Source organism: Diabrotica virgifera, chromosome 8 (genome assembly GCF_917563875.1).
Source record: "Diabrotica virgifera virgifera chromosome 8, PGI_DIABVI_V3a".
NCBI classification, from domain to species: Eukaryota; Metazoa; Arthropoda; class Insecta; order Coleoptera; family Chrysomelidae; genus Diabrotica; species Diabrotica virgifera.
The window spans coordinates 56607264-56623868 of record NC_065450.1 but is presented as its reverse complement, the minus strand read 5'-3'; the positions used below and the strand labels follow the sequence as shown (position 1 = coordinate 56623868).

General features: G+C 33.9%; 1 protein-coding gene across 1 annotated transcript in view; it reads left to right on the top strand.

Moving 5' to 3' along the window:
- Window positions 1–16582, top strand: part of LOC114339254 (uncharacterized) — a 265488-nt gene extending 248906 nt beyond the window's left edge. The window contains exon 5 of the mRNA XM_028289881.2: window positions 16298–16582. Within this exon, the coding sequence (XP_028145682.1) occupies window positions 16298–16324 (27 nt within the window). The 3' untranslated portion in view covers window positions 16325–16582. The remainder of the gene's footprint in view (window positions 1–16297) is intronic.
- The last annotated feature ends 23 nt before the right edge of the window (window positions 16583–16605 follow it).

The window sequence follows — 16605 nt, the reverse complement described above, 5'->3', positions numbered from 1 at the left end:
TTTTAACTAAAACATTTTTCACCCCCGAGAAGGGGTGGGAACCACCCCCAAGATAAAACCACACTTCGGCATAGGGTAGACTTTGTTTCTTGAGCTATTTCCTATTTGCTGTGAAAATATCAAGTAAATCGATGTAGTAGGATGGAATTCGGAGCCAAATGCCCCTCATTGACTGCCCTAATAGGGCATCAAGAGATCGTCTGACAGACTTAGTTGGTTTAGACGTTGCGATAAATGTGAGCAATTTATCGAAACAATTAAGTTGGTTAAATTTATCCTCGTGTGTGTTGGCCGTCCCTGAATCAATTTCGAAGAATCTTACCGATTGATCTGAACGTGTTAACAGGAGGCAGCCATTTCTTGCTACAATTTTCTTAGTTTGTGATATTGCCTGTTCAGAGACACAGAGTTTCCGTTTATTTTGTTTTTGTTTTTCAAGGCGAAATAGCAAAAGTATCAGAACAAACCCCTCGAGAGTTTTTGAGTGAGTTCATTGAACTTTTTGAGTGAGTGACACGTGTTTGTGGCTCGTTAAGAGCAAACAATATCCGACAGAAATAAAAAAGATGTAGCATATGTATATTGAGCTCGTAAGAAAATACCAGGAGTTTGATCTATCGGCAGACCGAAACCCCGTTATAAACAAAAAACAAAATTGGTGCCTTACGTACGGTGTACAAGAAGAAATAACTCGAAAGTTTGCAAAATGAAAAAATCTTGGGACGGGCACGGATGATGTCTACAAACCTACTTTGTGGTACTTCGATTTTTTTTTCTTTTATTACTAAACATCCGCGTAATACTGACAGTACTACTTCCTCCATGCCTACAGTTTTAATGGGGTCGATAATTATCGACGACGGAATATGATGAAAAATCGTTACCATTTATTGAAGAGTGTAAAAAATACTCTATTCTTCGATTTCTTGGAGAAATAAATTGATCAATCACATCACCGATAAATCGCGACAATATCTCGTAGCTCATATAAACCGTACTTTAAGAGCCTACTTGTACGTAGAGCGCGTGATGATTGTCCCAACTAGGGACGAGACACTTACTTTACCGGCAAAGGATCATCAATTTCTAGGAATATTAAGCAAGAGGGAGAAATTATAATCTTTTTTATTGATTTTTAGTTTGTCAATTCAAAGCAATAAAATGTTGTTATCATCGACTATTAATAGTTAATAAATGATATGGTGAGTATCTCTGCTATATTCCAGTATTTTTTCTAAAAGTTATCTCAGGGTTGCTATTTGATAAATTGTCGATTTAACACCTCTGAAACCAGCCTGATATTTTTCTACTATTCCTTCTGCATATGGTCCCTACTTGGGATATATTATAGTGAAGAGTATTTTATATGCTGCGTTTGGGAGCGTAATTTGTCTGTAGTTAGAGCATTCAGAGATATCTAGTTTCTTGTGTATGGTGCAAAATATTCCAATATTTCAATATAGCTGAGACACCGAATCCCAAATGAAGAAATACATCGTAGAAAAGTAATCAACAGACGCTGTTGAACGAATCACATCGCTAAAATGTAATTGGGATTAGTCGCCAGATTATCTGACAACCGATGGACAAGACATATTGTCAAGTGGATGTCAAGACAAGAAGCACTACAGAGAAGAGGCCGGCCACCAATAAGATGAACTGACGACTTGAAGCATGTTACCAGAAACTGACTGCAAGCCGTAGTTAAAAAATTAGCTAGTAACAAATCACCGAGAATAGATAGTCTCCCAGAGGAACTATATAAAGACGATGAGGACGATAATAACACTACAGTAACTTATAAAGATTTCTTTCGAAATTCATCCTTTTTATCCCGCTCTATAATTTCGAACACCATCAGTTTTTCGAAATTATTTTAATTCGTGTGAGCCACATACACAAATACTTGAAGAATTCACCGTAGAGAGGCGGTAGACAGACTTGTTTTGACATTAGGTTTGTTTAGAATAGAAGCTAAGTGAGACCAGCTTCTTCTTCTTTTTCATATTCCTCGTCCTTTAAGGACAGTGACGATCATCATGACACAAGACCAGCTGTCCAGAATATTTCGAGCATTCCTTTTCAAAACAACATATATATGAAATGAATTGATCTTCTGGCGCTCTTGTAACTAAAGAATCCAAGTTTTATTTTCATGTCTTTATTGAGCCACTCATCGCGTTTTGGACCATATCAATTCACCTTCAAACCTCTTTTCGGAAGTTTTTTTGTAATTTGATTTTTTTTCGTAATATTTATTTTATTGTCATGATTTATTTTTGCTTAAATAAATACCTCTTGGTTATGAAATATAACTGAAGGATCGATGGCAACAATAATAACCGATGACGAAATCACAAAAAATATAGAAATAGCAACTGGAGTACGACAGGGCGACTCTCTATCAAAGTCACTATTTAATGTCGCTATAGAAGGCGTATGCTGATGATATGGCATTGATTAGCAGAATGTAAACAATTTAAAGGAAGAATTTGCGAAGTTATGCAAGAAAGCATCTAAAAGAGGTTTAGCAATAAATCAAAACAAAACAAAACACCTAATATGGTCAAGAAAAAATTCAAATAACGTGGCAAGTATAAATATTGGTGAATACGAGTTTGAAAAGGTAAAACAATTTAAATATCTTGGGGTCTCAGAATGGTACTAATGATAGCAGCATAGTACTAAATGAAAGATTTCAGGCAGGAAGCAGAACCTACTGGAAATACAACTTCCTCAAAGATAAGAAGCTTACTCAGAATACTAAATTGAAAATTTAGAGAAAGATGAAGAAAAATTGAAAATCCTAGAAAGAAAAATGATTCGGAGGATAGCAGGCCCACTAAACTTAGGTAATAATTAGTTTAGAAAACTGATGGCCCACGAAGTAAGAGAACTTTTGAAAAGAGAAGGCATCGTTAGATTTATCAAGGCACAGATACTCAGGTGGATGTGCATATATAGAAAGAAGAAATCCAGAAGCAGCTATCAAGATAATTGGCAAATTATCTCCTGTATCTGCCTGAAACAGGGGACCTGTATCAGGCAGACTACGAGGAGGACCCAAAACTAGATGGGAGAACAAGTTAGTCGAGGACCTTAAGAACACGGTTAGAGCATGGGTACTTACTTATTCCTCTTCACTCCATGCGGAGCATAGGGCGTCAACTGTCTGCCTCCATTCTGTCCTACCCTTTGCACTAATCTTTATTTGTACCCAGGTTTTCCCAATAGCAACAAATTCTTTCTCCAAACTTCTTTTCTACGTTTCTACGGGTCTACCTGGTCTTCCCTTGCCATGTGGTGTGTATTCTAGGGCTTGTCTCGCTATGTCTGTATCAGGTCTTCTTAGTGTGTGCCCCATCCAACTCCATTTCCTTTTGCATATTGTCAGGTACCTTGTTAGTTTTTGTCCATAGCTTGTAACGTATGATTTTTCTGTTTGAATGGGGTAGCTTAATAAATGACTAAAGTTTTACAGAAATAGGCTAGCTGGATATTTAAGAGACTAAACAGTAGGGCTCAGGGGAGGATCAGGTCGTATTTGCACGCCCGAAATAAGACGGTACCTAATGAAGTACTGGAGTGTTAGAAACTAAATTAAAATAAGGAAAGAAATGAAAAGGAACTACTGACCGAGAAGATATTACTGAGAATGTATAAGGGCGCCAGGGAAGAATTGACCTCCATCCAACTCCATTTCCTTTTGCATATTGTCAGGTACCTTGTTAGTTTTTGTCCATAGCTTGTAACGTATGATTTTTCTGTTTGAATGGGGTAGCTTAATAAATGACTAAAGTTTTACAGAAATAGGCTAGCTGGATATTTAAGAGACTAAACAGTAGGGCTCAGGGGAGGATCAGGCCGTATTTGCACGCCCGAAATAAGACGGTACCTAATGAAGTACTGGAGTGTTAGAAACTAAATTAAAATAAGGAAAGAAATGAAAAGGAACTACTGACCGAGAAGATATTACTGAGAATGCATAAGGGCGCCAGGGAAGAATTGAATATATTATTCTCCACGTGACCTATATTGCTGTACCTAACTAATACTATTAAAATGGTAGGATAATAAAACATATAAGTATGTACAACCAACAAATTTAATGAAATAAAAACCTATAAACCCTATATACAATTTTATACAAACTAGCTAACCACCGGACGTACTAAGCTAGTACGCTCCTGTCTATTACACAGATATTACAGTATAAACAGGAAATGTATTGAATTTATTATACCAAGACAGTTAATTGATCTAAATATGTATGTACAAAAACTTATTATTAAGGAGAATTACAATATTGGTTGACAATCCCACATCTGATCGGAATGACAAACCGGACAATACTGATAGATTGTGATAATAACCGAGATAGTGTGCACAGTATCTTACCAGATAGGTTATGATCTCCGGACTATTTTAAATAAAAAAAATACAATAATGAAAATGACATATAAAATTTGTTGGAAAGAAAAATATTGATTATGATAACGTTAATTGATTTTATAAAAATGAATTTATATGATTATTAAGATTATTTATGTTATTAAAGAATGTTAAAGTTGAAATATGTTGTGTAAAAGAATTGAAGATGTAAATTTTAATAATAAAAACCTGTCGTTTCTACAAAAAGTAGGCCTGTGGCTTCTCCAAACTCCAGTCAAGTTAGTACGGGAGAGCCAAGTAAGGTATCTTCCGGTTTTCCCTACCTTAGGGGGAGTACTTCTCACCAACCAGAAGGTACGACGATGAGGTGCGACAAAGAGGTACTTCCTAGCACCGGGAAAACTATCTATCTCCGCAAAACAAAAAACTAAAATCCATCCAATGCCAAAAGAACCCAAAATGATTGTCTATTCCATATCCAAAAAAATGACTTAATCTTGGTCTCCACCAGTGGCTAAAAAAACAAACCTTGATCAGCTGATTGCCTTGACCACACAAGAAACAGGGCCTCTGCAAAAAGGTGTATCACCTTATCAGAACTTGACAGAGAAAAAATCTAAGTAAAAAACTGAGTTTGATGTACATGGTTGAAGTATCATTGACCTTGATTATCCTTGACTGGAAAGAGCCTTTTTAAACGACTATAAGGAAGTATTTGAACAAGTAAATATGAATCTGGTAATCAAGATTACTTTATGGAGTTATATAAATGAGAGAATGAGAATGGTCATTGATTCCAAACTGATTTTGAACTGGAAGTATATAGTTAGAAAGAATTCTTTTCTCTGTAGAAAAAATAAGTGCGATGGTATTGAAGTATTGCAAATCTGATGATTGAAGAATAACAATTCATTTAAAGATAATATATGTAAGATATTTGAAATGAATAACAGGGTTATTTTTTATTTAAGGAAAAAACATCATTTTTTTAATACATACCCATTACTCTTCAAAAAGGTGTTGGAAAACAAAAAAAAAACCTCTTCTTTTCAAAACACTTAACAACCAAAAACAAAACAACTTCTTCCCACGTAAACTTATATTCTATTCAAACATTTCAACTAAAATTTTATATTCTTTGTAATGGCCACTGGTGTGATGGTTGTGCTTTCAACAACAGCCGAGATTGAAGTGACGAATAGCCCCTTCTGCAATGACAATCACGTCAGCCGGAAGCCGTATTGACACACAAACCAACTTCTAGGTTCCGAATTCCCCAAAAGTTACCAATTTTGTCGTCGATCAACTGCAAGTTTCAATACAATTGTCTGTAAAGTTGGTTGCATACCTAGTTCCTATTGGAATAAATATTTTAGTAACGATGTAAATAACTAATCGTTACAAGCTCTTGGTTTGATATGCACTTTGGTCAGTAAATGTTAAGAATCTTCCTTAGGCTTTTATTTATAAACACTTGCATCTGTCCGATACATTTTCTTGACACTTTCCAAGTTTCTGCTCCGTATAATAACACAGTCTTCACGTTGCTGTTGAATAATCTTATCTTGGTTTTACTTGTCATTTGACGTGAAGACCACATTTTCCTTAGCATATTGAATGCGTTTTGAGTTATTCCTATTCTCCGTTTTACGTCCTCCTCCGTCCCTCCTTTGTTGTTCAAAATACTGCCCGTTAAGTAGTTAAATTTCTCTACCGTTTCTAATTCCGTGCCTCCCAGTTATATTCCCATTTCTCTTGGTGTATTTATTTTCATTATCTTAGTTTTTCTGACGTTTATGGTAAGTCCGACCTTCTTCCCTGCCTCTGCTACTTTTTCAGTTTTGCGTTGCATGTGTGGTCTTTTTTATGTTAAAAGGCATATGTCATCTGCAAATTCCAAGTCCTCAAGTTGGTTAAAAACATTCCATCTTATTCTAGTCTTATTACTAGTAGCCTTAGACATGATCCAGTCGATTACTATCAGGAATAAGGTTGGAGAAGCACACAGCCTTGCCTTACTCCTGTACCAATATCTATTTGTTCTGTTAACTTGCCTTCGTGGACTATGCGTGTTGTGGACCCTTCGTAGAACAGTTTTATAATTCTGATATACTTGGGAGGTATTCCGTATTTCTCTAGCAATTTCCATAAGGCTTTGCGATCTACACGATCAAACGCTTTCTCGAAGTCTATAAAGTTCACATATTCTGCCACTCTAATGATTGCTCTATAATCGTTCTCATCGTACAAATGTGGTCAATGCAGAATCTTCGTGCCCGGAATCCAGCTTGGTTTTCTCTTATAACTTTATCAAATTCCTTCTTCATTCTTGTGCATAGCAGGGTGATCGGCTTCCAAATTTCACATTTGGATGTGTCGCCCTTCTTAGGAATGTTTACAATTAAGCCTTGCGTCCATTCTCTGGGTAGCTCTTCGTTTTTCCAAATTTTATTTAAAAGTGTGTACAATATAGATGTGGACGTTTCGATGTCTGCTTTGATTAACTCAGCAGGGATATTGTCTATTCCGGCAGCTTTTCCTCTTTTTAATTGTTTAAATGCATCTTTTATCTCTTCATGGATGGGTTAGAGCATGGGTAACAATAAGCAAGTACAGGAACGAATGGAAAAAATTTTTTGAAGATGCCAAGTCACATAACCAATTGCGGAACCAAAATCTTAATGCGGACGGATTCCCCGAGGCAAATGAATCGGAAGAGCCCAAAGTGAGCGGCTAGGACAGCGGATGCTATGATGATCTAGTTTTAAATCTCGTTTCAAAAATTAGAATTTGATTTTTTAAATCTTTTGCTGCAAGACAACTACCTTTAGAACTTTATTCGAAACAAGGTTAAGCTCATGCTTAATAATGGAAATAAAGCCAGTTCATTTAAAGGAAAAACTTGTTGAAATTGGAAAAAGTAAATATCTTTTTAGTAGTTATTTACAGGAAAGCCGCTAGAACGGAATTTTCTATTCGTTATTTGATTTGTGTTTGGAAAAACTTCAATACACATTGAAATAAAATAAATACGAACATTCAATCATTGTTCTGCCGATCTGAGCGAAATTACAAGAAGGATACGGTGGTGAACGGATTGATTTTTGAGACCAATTGTTTTGAATGATTTACATGAAAATGCATCTGATTTATGAGTGCAGCTTTAGAAATTACTTCAGCTTTTGTTATGTACAGGGTGTTTGGTAAAGAATAGGCCATAGCTTAACCTTAGATTCCTGAGGGTCGATAGGTCGATTTAAGCTAACTTACCTTAGTATGAAAGTTGATAATAGTAATAACAGAAATGCAGGGTGTCAAAGTTAAACTTTTGTTTTATTTATTCTTGAATATTTGCTGACAGGCATGGGATAATAACACGAAATTTGGTAAGCGGGGGTCTTTTGAAACGAGAAATCTAAATTCGCCACCAAAATGGTGTATTACCCAGAGGGCGCCACATACGCCTTTCAGCGCTCATTTAATATATTCAACTTTTTTTACTACCAACTCTACATACTTTTTGAAGTAAAACTTTTATTCTCTATGTTTATTCTCTAATCTTTTATTATATGTTTACTTAAAAAATGTAAACTATATTCATGTCGCTAAACTCAACCGTTTTCGAGATAAACGCATTTTAAATCTGCGAGGCAACATAATTTTTTGCATAATATCATTGTAGTTACACCCGAAAAATAACTTAAAACTATAAAAATTTCCAAAAATGTATCACACATTTATTCAAATGAAATTTGCGATGCAATTACATAAATATGAGAAATGACACAATTATTATGGTTTCAAGTTTATTTTTCGGGTCTAACTACAATGATATTATGCAATAAATTATGTTGTTCTGAAGCTATTTCCTTCTGGCATTTTTATGATTAACTATTTAGATGGGAAATAAGCCACAATTAAATTGAAAAAAAAAATTATTGACGTTTCGAAGCCCAAATCGGGTTTCGTTGTCAAAATACAAAATACTACTAAAATAAACAAAAATGTTGTTGCTAAGTAAAAAAATTCTTCTAATAATTTATTCAATCTGACTCATTTATATTGGCAATTAAGACGTATATTATACATTTTAAAGTAGAAGACTTTAAAATGATACCGCTAATATTTATAATATATTGATAATATATTATGATATTCTTGAGTTGGGATTGATTTCATGTAATCGAATGAACTATCTTTTAGTAAAGTCGTCCCAGGAACGCAACTTATAAATATTGGCGATATCATTTTAAAGTCTTCTACTTTAAAATGTATAATATACGTCTGAATTGCCAATATAAATGAGTCAGATTAAATAAATTATTAGAAGAATTTTTTTACTTAGCAACAACATGTTTGTTTATTTTAGTAGTATTTTGTATTTTGACAACGAAACCCGATTTTGGCTTCGAAACGTTAATAAAATTATTTTTTCAATTTAATTGTGGCTTATTTCCCATCTAAATAGTTAAGCATAAATTATGTTGTATCGCAAATTGCGTTTATGCGTTTATCTCGAAAACAGTTGAGCGCTTAAATGAGCGCTGAAAGACGTATGTGGCGCCCTTTCGGTAATACATCATTTTTGGTGACGAATTTAGATTTCTCGTCCCAAAATACCCCCACTTACCAAATTTCGTGTTGTTACCCATGCCTGTCAGGAAATATTCAAGAATAAAATAATATAAACGTTTAACTTTGACACCCTGTATTGTTATTATCAACTTTCGTACTAAGGTGAGTTAGCGACCTATTTTAAGCTCAGGAATCTAAGGTTAAGCTGTGGCCCATTCTTTACCAAACACCCTGTATATCTATACATATATTATCCTTGGTTCTTTTAAAAATAACGTGTACTAATTGGAAGTGTCCTATGGAAAATCTATTTTAGAGTATAAATTATAGAGTATATTAAATTATTTTGATGTTCAGCATTATTGAATAAATTAAATAAAATATTCTACAAAGCTTTAATGGTATATTATAAACTGGTCTAATATTAAAAAATAAAACCAAAAAATGTTAATGTAATATATGTATAATGATAATATTATATATTCTAAATTAAAATGTTTTTAACTAACAATAATTGCTAGGCACACTTGATTTCAGGACGTTGAGAAGTTCCATAAATGTCAACAAAAAACTTTCGTAAAACTTAAGAGTTGCTGGATCTTTGGAAAATTCAAGATCATATATGTGTCTGCATGAAGGAATTACACGAATTATATGGATTTAATTCTATTTTACTACATTGACAACCACAGTGTCGAAATTTAATTTGATAAACACATTGTCGATTTGTTTTTATTTTCAACAAAAATTTTTCTATTTTTTTATTGTCTCGTTATTATTGTCCAAAATATGTTCCAGACTGTTCGTGTTCTTTTGACCATCCGTTACTCGCACATGGTGTGTGAGACCGCCCCTGTAAATAACTTCCTGTAACTCTGATTGTATTGGGAATTTTGAATTGCTGCTGCATATACCTCGTCAGTCGTCAGTCAACTGTGAGCGAAGTCCACATGCAATTTAAAAAAAAATTGTACTTTTGTTATTTGACAACACGGTGCGGTACACCGGGTGCGAGTATTTGTGCACAAATCTTTGTGTTTGGATCAGACTTCGATAGTTTTAATATAATAGTATAAAAGTAAGATAATTTAAGATCTTTTTCTTATTTTCAATGTTTATGTATTTGTTTATTTATATTCAGATATGGATTGCGAGAAGGAGAAGCAAAGATTATTAAAATTATTTGAGGAAGTATCGACTGACGAGGAAAACGTATGAAGAAGATGATGAACTAAGTTACTTTTGATTAAAGTAATACAGGGTGTCTGCGTAACTTGGAACCATATGGGAAACTTTTTTAATATCAATTTTACGAAAAAAAGTTATTCTTTATAAAGTGCTCTGCATAGTCTAAAACCTAAGATGCAATCATCAGATATCAAATTGTGTGAACAGTATACGAGGTATGCCAATAAATATGAATTTCGCTCAGGAGCAAACTACCTTTATATTTCAAAATATCAAAAAATTTTATTATGAAAAGTTATTTGTAATTAAAAACCATATTCAAATATGCAATAACAGCCATCTACTTAAAAAAAATTTCTGAAATTTTCCTAAGTTACCGATTCCGAACATCATTTTTATTTATTAGACATGTAATTACTCTTTTATTAATAATTTTAGGAAAAAAATTTATTCTTCATAAAAAACTATGCATGGTCTAAACCTCAAGATGCAACCATGAGTCATCCCAATTTGTTAATTTTATACGAGGTGTGTCAAATAATATGAATTTAGAAATAAGTATTTGACACACCTCGTACAAAATTAACAAACTTGGATGACTCATGGTTGCATCTTGAGGTTTAGACCATGTACAGATTTTTATGGAGAATAACTTTTTTTCCTAAAATTATTAATAAAAGAGTTATTACATGTCTAATAAATAAAAATGATGTTCGGGATCGGTAATTTAGGAAAATTTCAGAATTTTTTTTTTTTTTCATGTAGAAGGCTGTTATTGCATATTTGAATATGGTTTTTAATTACAAATAACTTTTCATAATAAAATTTTTTGATATTTTGAAATATAAAGGTAGTTTGCTCTTGAGCGAAATTCATATTTTTTGATATACTTCGTATACTGTTGACAAAATTTGATATCTGATGATTGCATCTTAGGTTTTAGACTATGCAGAGCACTTTATAAAGAATGACTTTTTTCGTAAAATTGATATTAAAAAAGTTTCCCATATGGTTCCAAGTTACGCAGACACCCTGTATATTTTTGACACAAACGCATATCTACAAAATTCTGTGATCATAATAATATATTCATTAAATATTATAATTATACACAATTTTGCAAAAAAAAAGTTTTTTTAAATATTGCTGACCCATATTTTTGGACCCGGTCTTCTGAACCGTGCGCGAGTATTCGATCACAAAAAATTGGCGCGAGTAAAGGAAAGTTAATAGAAGAACTGCTTCTCAGAGAACAAATTGATGAACTACCGACACTGCTTCACATTTACTTCCATAAACAGCAAGTGAAAATATTATGGAAACCAGAATAAGTTTCTCAGCAATAAATACACCTCTACCGGTTTCGAAACTTATTAGTCTCTCATCAGGAGGCACTCTCTGATTGAACTAGAGTATAATGCGGCTGTAACGTGTTGCAACGAAATTGAAAATGGTTATTCATTTTTGATTTACATGTTTATAGCCCGGGAGGTAGTGTCAAATTTGACCGGAGAATTTTAGCATGCTTGTTTTCTTTTTATTTAGGTAGGTGTTCCAATGCATATTAACAAATGATGTGTCAGCTGGCCCAACCGGGGATTTTAGGCAAGAAAAGGTAAAATATGAAACTTGATGGAAAAACGCTACAACGTATATGTCAAATATTTATCTCCGTGACTTATATCTACTAATGGCATAGAGTACTTGGTTCCTAGTTTTCACTCGGACGGCCCGGGTTCAATTTCTGACGTTGAATTTTTTTTTGTTATTAAAATTAATATTTTAATTTGAAAAATAATTATTTTTATAATACTACGTTTTTATTATTTATATGAGACAATATAAAAAGTCTGTATGTCTTTTATAGAATCGTAAACTATGCACGTGATCGTGTTATTATGATTGACCTTAATAAGCAAATTTGTTGTACATGAACCCCTGAAGGTTCCTAAGATGGTACGACCATGCTAAGTGTAAAGGGTTATGCCCCCCCCCCCCTCCACCGACATTATTTTTTATTTTTTTGGGACAAACTGTTCTTTCTTAATTTTATATGATGTAGAACCAAAAGATACACACAACCCTATTTTTTCACTTTTCTATCACCAACCCCCATTTTTTAAATACCAGTTTTGTAAATATTTCCTTATTCTCTATAATACATAAAAATTAATGTTTGTCTATATGTCCCTTATAGAGTCGTAAACTATGCATTTGGTAGAAAAAAGTATACGCCATATTTTTGAGTACTTTTTGGCTTTCTGGTAATTTTTAGGTATTTTAGATAACTTTCAAACATTAGTTAGATCTAAGGCGGTGCGAAGTATACCGGGTTAGCTAGCTAATAATATTCTTGGACTAGTGTGGCAAAGATTAAAAAGTGTAAATCAATAATTTATGAATTTTAGATTGTAATAAAAAAGCGTCAGCTGCATCATGCACGTGGCAAAAATTTTTTATATATGTCATAGAGAATAGGGAAATATTTAGATTGCTATTAAAAAATGAGGGTTGGTGATAGAAAAGTGAAAAATTAGGGTTGTATATATCTTTTGGTTCTACATCATATAAAATTAAGAAAAACCAGTTTGTCCCAAAAATAAAAAAGAATGTCGGGGGGGCACCCCCTCTTCACTAAGATTGGTCGTACCATCTCAGGAACCTTCAGGGGTTCATGTACAACAAATTTGCTTATTAAGGTCAATCATAATAATATGATCAAATGCATATTTTACGATTCTATACAACACATACAGACTTTTTTATATTGTCTAGTATAAATAATAAAAACCTAGTATTATAAAAATAATTATTTTTCAAAATAAAATGTTAATTTAAAAAAAAATTAACGGCAGGAATTGAACCCGGGCCGTCTGAGTGAAAGCTAGGAGCCAAGTACTCTATGCCATTAGTAGATATAAGTCACGGAGATAAATATTTGACATATACGTTGTAGCGTTTCTCCATCAAGTTTCATATTTTACCTTTTCTTGCCTAAAATTCCCGGTTTTGGGCCAGCTGACACATTATTTGTTAATAAGCATTGGAACACCTAACTAAATAAAAAGAAAACAGCCATGCTAAAATGCTCCGATCAAAGGACCACGCAACACTCCTTATGGAAAAGTGGTCCCGGTCAAATTTGATAAAAGTCTGGTCAATGATACTTCTTGATGTGTAGATTAAAAAAGTCCATGGCACCTGGGTCTGAATAACTACTATTCTCGAGTTACAGCCTTCTGAATTTATTGGATTCTAGTGCTCGGTTTACGTTAAGTGCACTAATTTACGGTCAAGTGAACGAAAATATTTATTATTAGAAGAAGAAAAACTCATGTTCTTCATATATACTTTTGTGTTGTATATGAATTCGTGGTCAAAAATATGTAGTTGGATCGAATTTTAGTCTTCAGAAAACCTTCGAAAAGTCCTCAGAAAACTAAAGAAGTGCGGTATAAAATGTCTGCTAGATCGATATAAGCATTATCATGTTTTCGATATGCTAGATCGATGTGCTGCTAGATCGATATGCTAAATAATAATTACAATTGTCTATGGAAAAATCGGGTTTAAATCATCTTCGACTATTTGTACGTTAACATTTTGCTGATTTCGGTTAGATGCATCATACGTCGTGTTAACTAACGACCTATCAGGATACTTAACATTAGGTTGATGTCTTGAAAAGCCTAAAAACCATAACACACTGGTGATATGAGCACAAGTACCTACAGTTCTCGCACCAGATTGACAGGTACAGTAGCATCCTTTAATCGGTTCTTCTGCAGGCTCATCTTCATCATTATCTTCATTAACCGTATAGGAAATGAATACTTGGTGTTTTGTAGCTTGCCGAAACCTAGAAAATATTCGAACTCTTATGAATCCCGATTCATCCATATTCTCATCAATTTGAAACTCTTCGTCATTTTCTCTTATTATTTTATCTTGTATGTAAGATGGTGCCACTTTAATGTGATATATCCCAATCATAAGGTCTTTTAGGTAGTCTAAGTCGAAAACAGGAAAGTTAGCAAAATCATGATTATGAAACATTCTCCATTGACCATTTCTTCTAATCAGATTATCAGTCTAAACTCTAGCTTGTACAACATTGGGAATTAGTAACCTCTGTAATAACTGTTCAGCTGCTTCAGCTGTAGCACCTTGCATGTGGATCAGTGGGTGATATTTATTTAATAGTGCACCAGCAATACGGTAAAAATCATTTAGTTTTTTTTGCATGGTGCATGTTTATAGGATTGGCAAAGAATTTAAAGATAGAGCGTAAATGACCATTTCTTCCTTCTACAATCCATCGATTTTTCGTAATAATGCGTGAGTTATTAGCATCTTCAGTTGAAAGTTACTTTTGCCCAAGTAACAAAAGGGCTGGCATCTTATGTCCGATACCTAGTAATTGTAAAAAAATTAGTGACAAATCTGCGTACACTAGTAGTTTTTGAAGATGTAACTTAGTCTTTGCCTATTGCAAATGCGTATAATATAAGTATCAGGATTATATCTAACCATTTAAGTAAAGAGACGAAATGACAAATTATATTTCATTTTTGTTTGTTTAAAAAACACAGAGAGAAAAGTTTATTATGATTATACCTAAGTATGAATATTATAGCTATAAAAGTAACCCTACAACATCATTCTCCATAATATTTTGTATTAAAAAGCTCATCATCATTGGCTATAGAACCCCTAGTGGATCTCGGCCTGTTCGAAATCAGCTTCAATTCCATTCTATCCTCCGCCTTGGTTTTCCAATTTCGTACTCTTAACACCCGTAACTCATTCTCTCTGGTCCTTAAATCATACTCTGGGCCATGGGCGCCCATACCCATGGGCAGGGGGGGCATGGCCGCCCTGGCTTTTCGGGTGCTTTAAATTATATTATATGGTTATTCAAAGTATACAAAATATAATGTGCAACATCTTCACGTTTGGCCCCCCCTAAAAATTTTTATATGGGCGCCCGTGCTCTGGGCCTACGTCTTTTCGTCACACTCTTTGGTTATAAATGTGTTTTGATGGCTCCATCTCGTTCATTTATGTTAAATAAAGTTTTTTCATTAATTCTGGAACATTTTACCGGTGGAATTACCCCTATCCCCCCTAGATCCGCCACTCTTCAGTAGTTTTCTAAAGATAAGGCCAAACTGCAGTTTTGCTGGTATTGCATAACTGAGAAGCATTCATGAAAACATGATAATGCTTATATCGATCTAGCAGCACATTTTATACCGCACTTCTTTTGTTTTCTTGAAAACTAAAACACGATCCAACTATTTTTGACCACGAATTCATATACAACACGCAAGTATGTATGAAGAACATGAGTTTCTCTTCTTCTAATAATAAATGTTTTCGTTCATTTGACCGTAAATTAGTGCACTTAACGTAAACCGAGCACTCGAATCCAATAACTTCAGAACTTCAGGTGCCATGGACTTTTTTAATCTATACATCAAGAAATATCATTGACCAAACTTTCATCAAATTTGACCGGGACCACTTTTCCATAAGGAGTGTTACGTGGTCCTTTGACACTATCTCCCGGGTTATTACTCTGATTGGAGTACGAAGGGAACCATTCTCGTTGGAACTTTACCGCGCTGAGCAGATGGGACGTGAATTATAAATTGTAAAATTCCCTCATCTTCTTTAGTTTCAGCATCCGTTATGGCTTGCAAATTTTAGAAGCCTCGGAGGTGTAACCAGAGAAGGTTCCCATTGATTTCAGTCTGGTGGGATGTAGAGTATTATTTTTGGTATTGTTTTATGTACTATTAGATTGAAAACTTAGTCTTTTGCTAGCAGTTGCCGCTAGGGCATCCCTGATATTTCGTTACTTCGGGCATCCCTGCCTCGGGCATCCCATGCAATCCATAATTGCACGCCGGAGTTTATTCTGGTTGGGTCAGAGAGAACAGCAATGTGCTTCCTGATGAGAGACTAATAAATTTCTAAACCGGTAGAGGTGCTTGCTGCACTCTCTGATTGAACTGGAATAATGATGCAGCTCTAGTTTCGTGTTGCAACGAAATTGAAAATGGTTATTCATTTTTGATAAAATATATGTATTTATTAATTATTGTAACTTATATTTATCCAATTTATTTTGTTTCAGGACAAGCGATCAACGAAACAGAACTAAAACGACAGGCTCAACGCAAAGGCGCAGCTCATTTTAATCGCTAGCTTAAGATTCATTCTAAAATTGTACTGATACACTGTTAAACTCTCCCATTTTTAACTTTGAGTACTTTGAGTCTCACTAAGTGTTCGGCTGGAAAACATTTAGTGAAGACTTAACCTTAACTACTTAGTGTAGTAATGAAAATTTGTTTTTCCATCGATATAAACTAAATGTTAAATGTCCTAAATGGTTTAAATAAATGTTGTTTTTATTCAACTAGTAGCAATTATTATATTGTT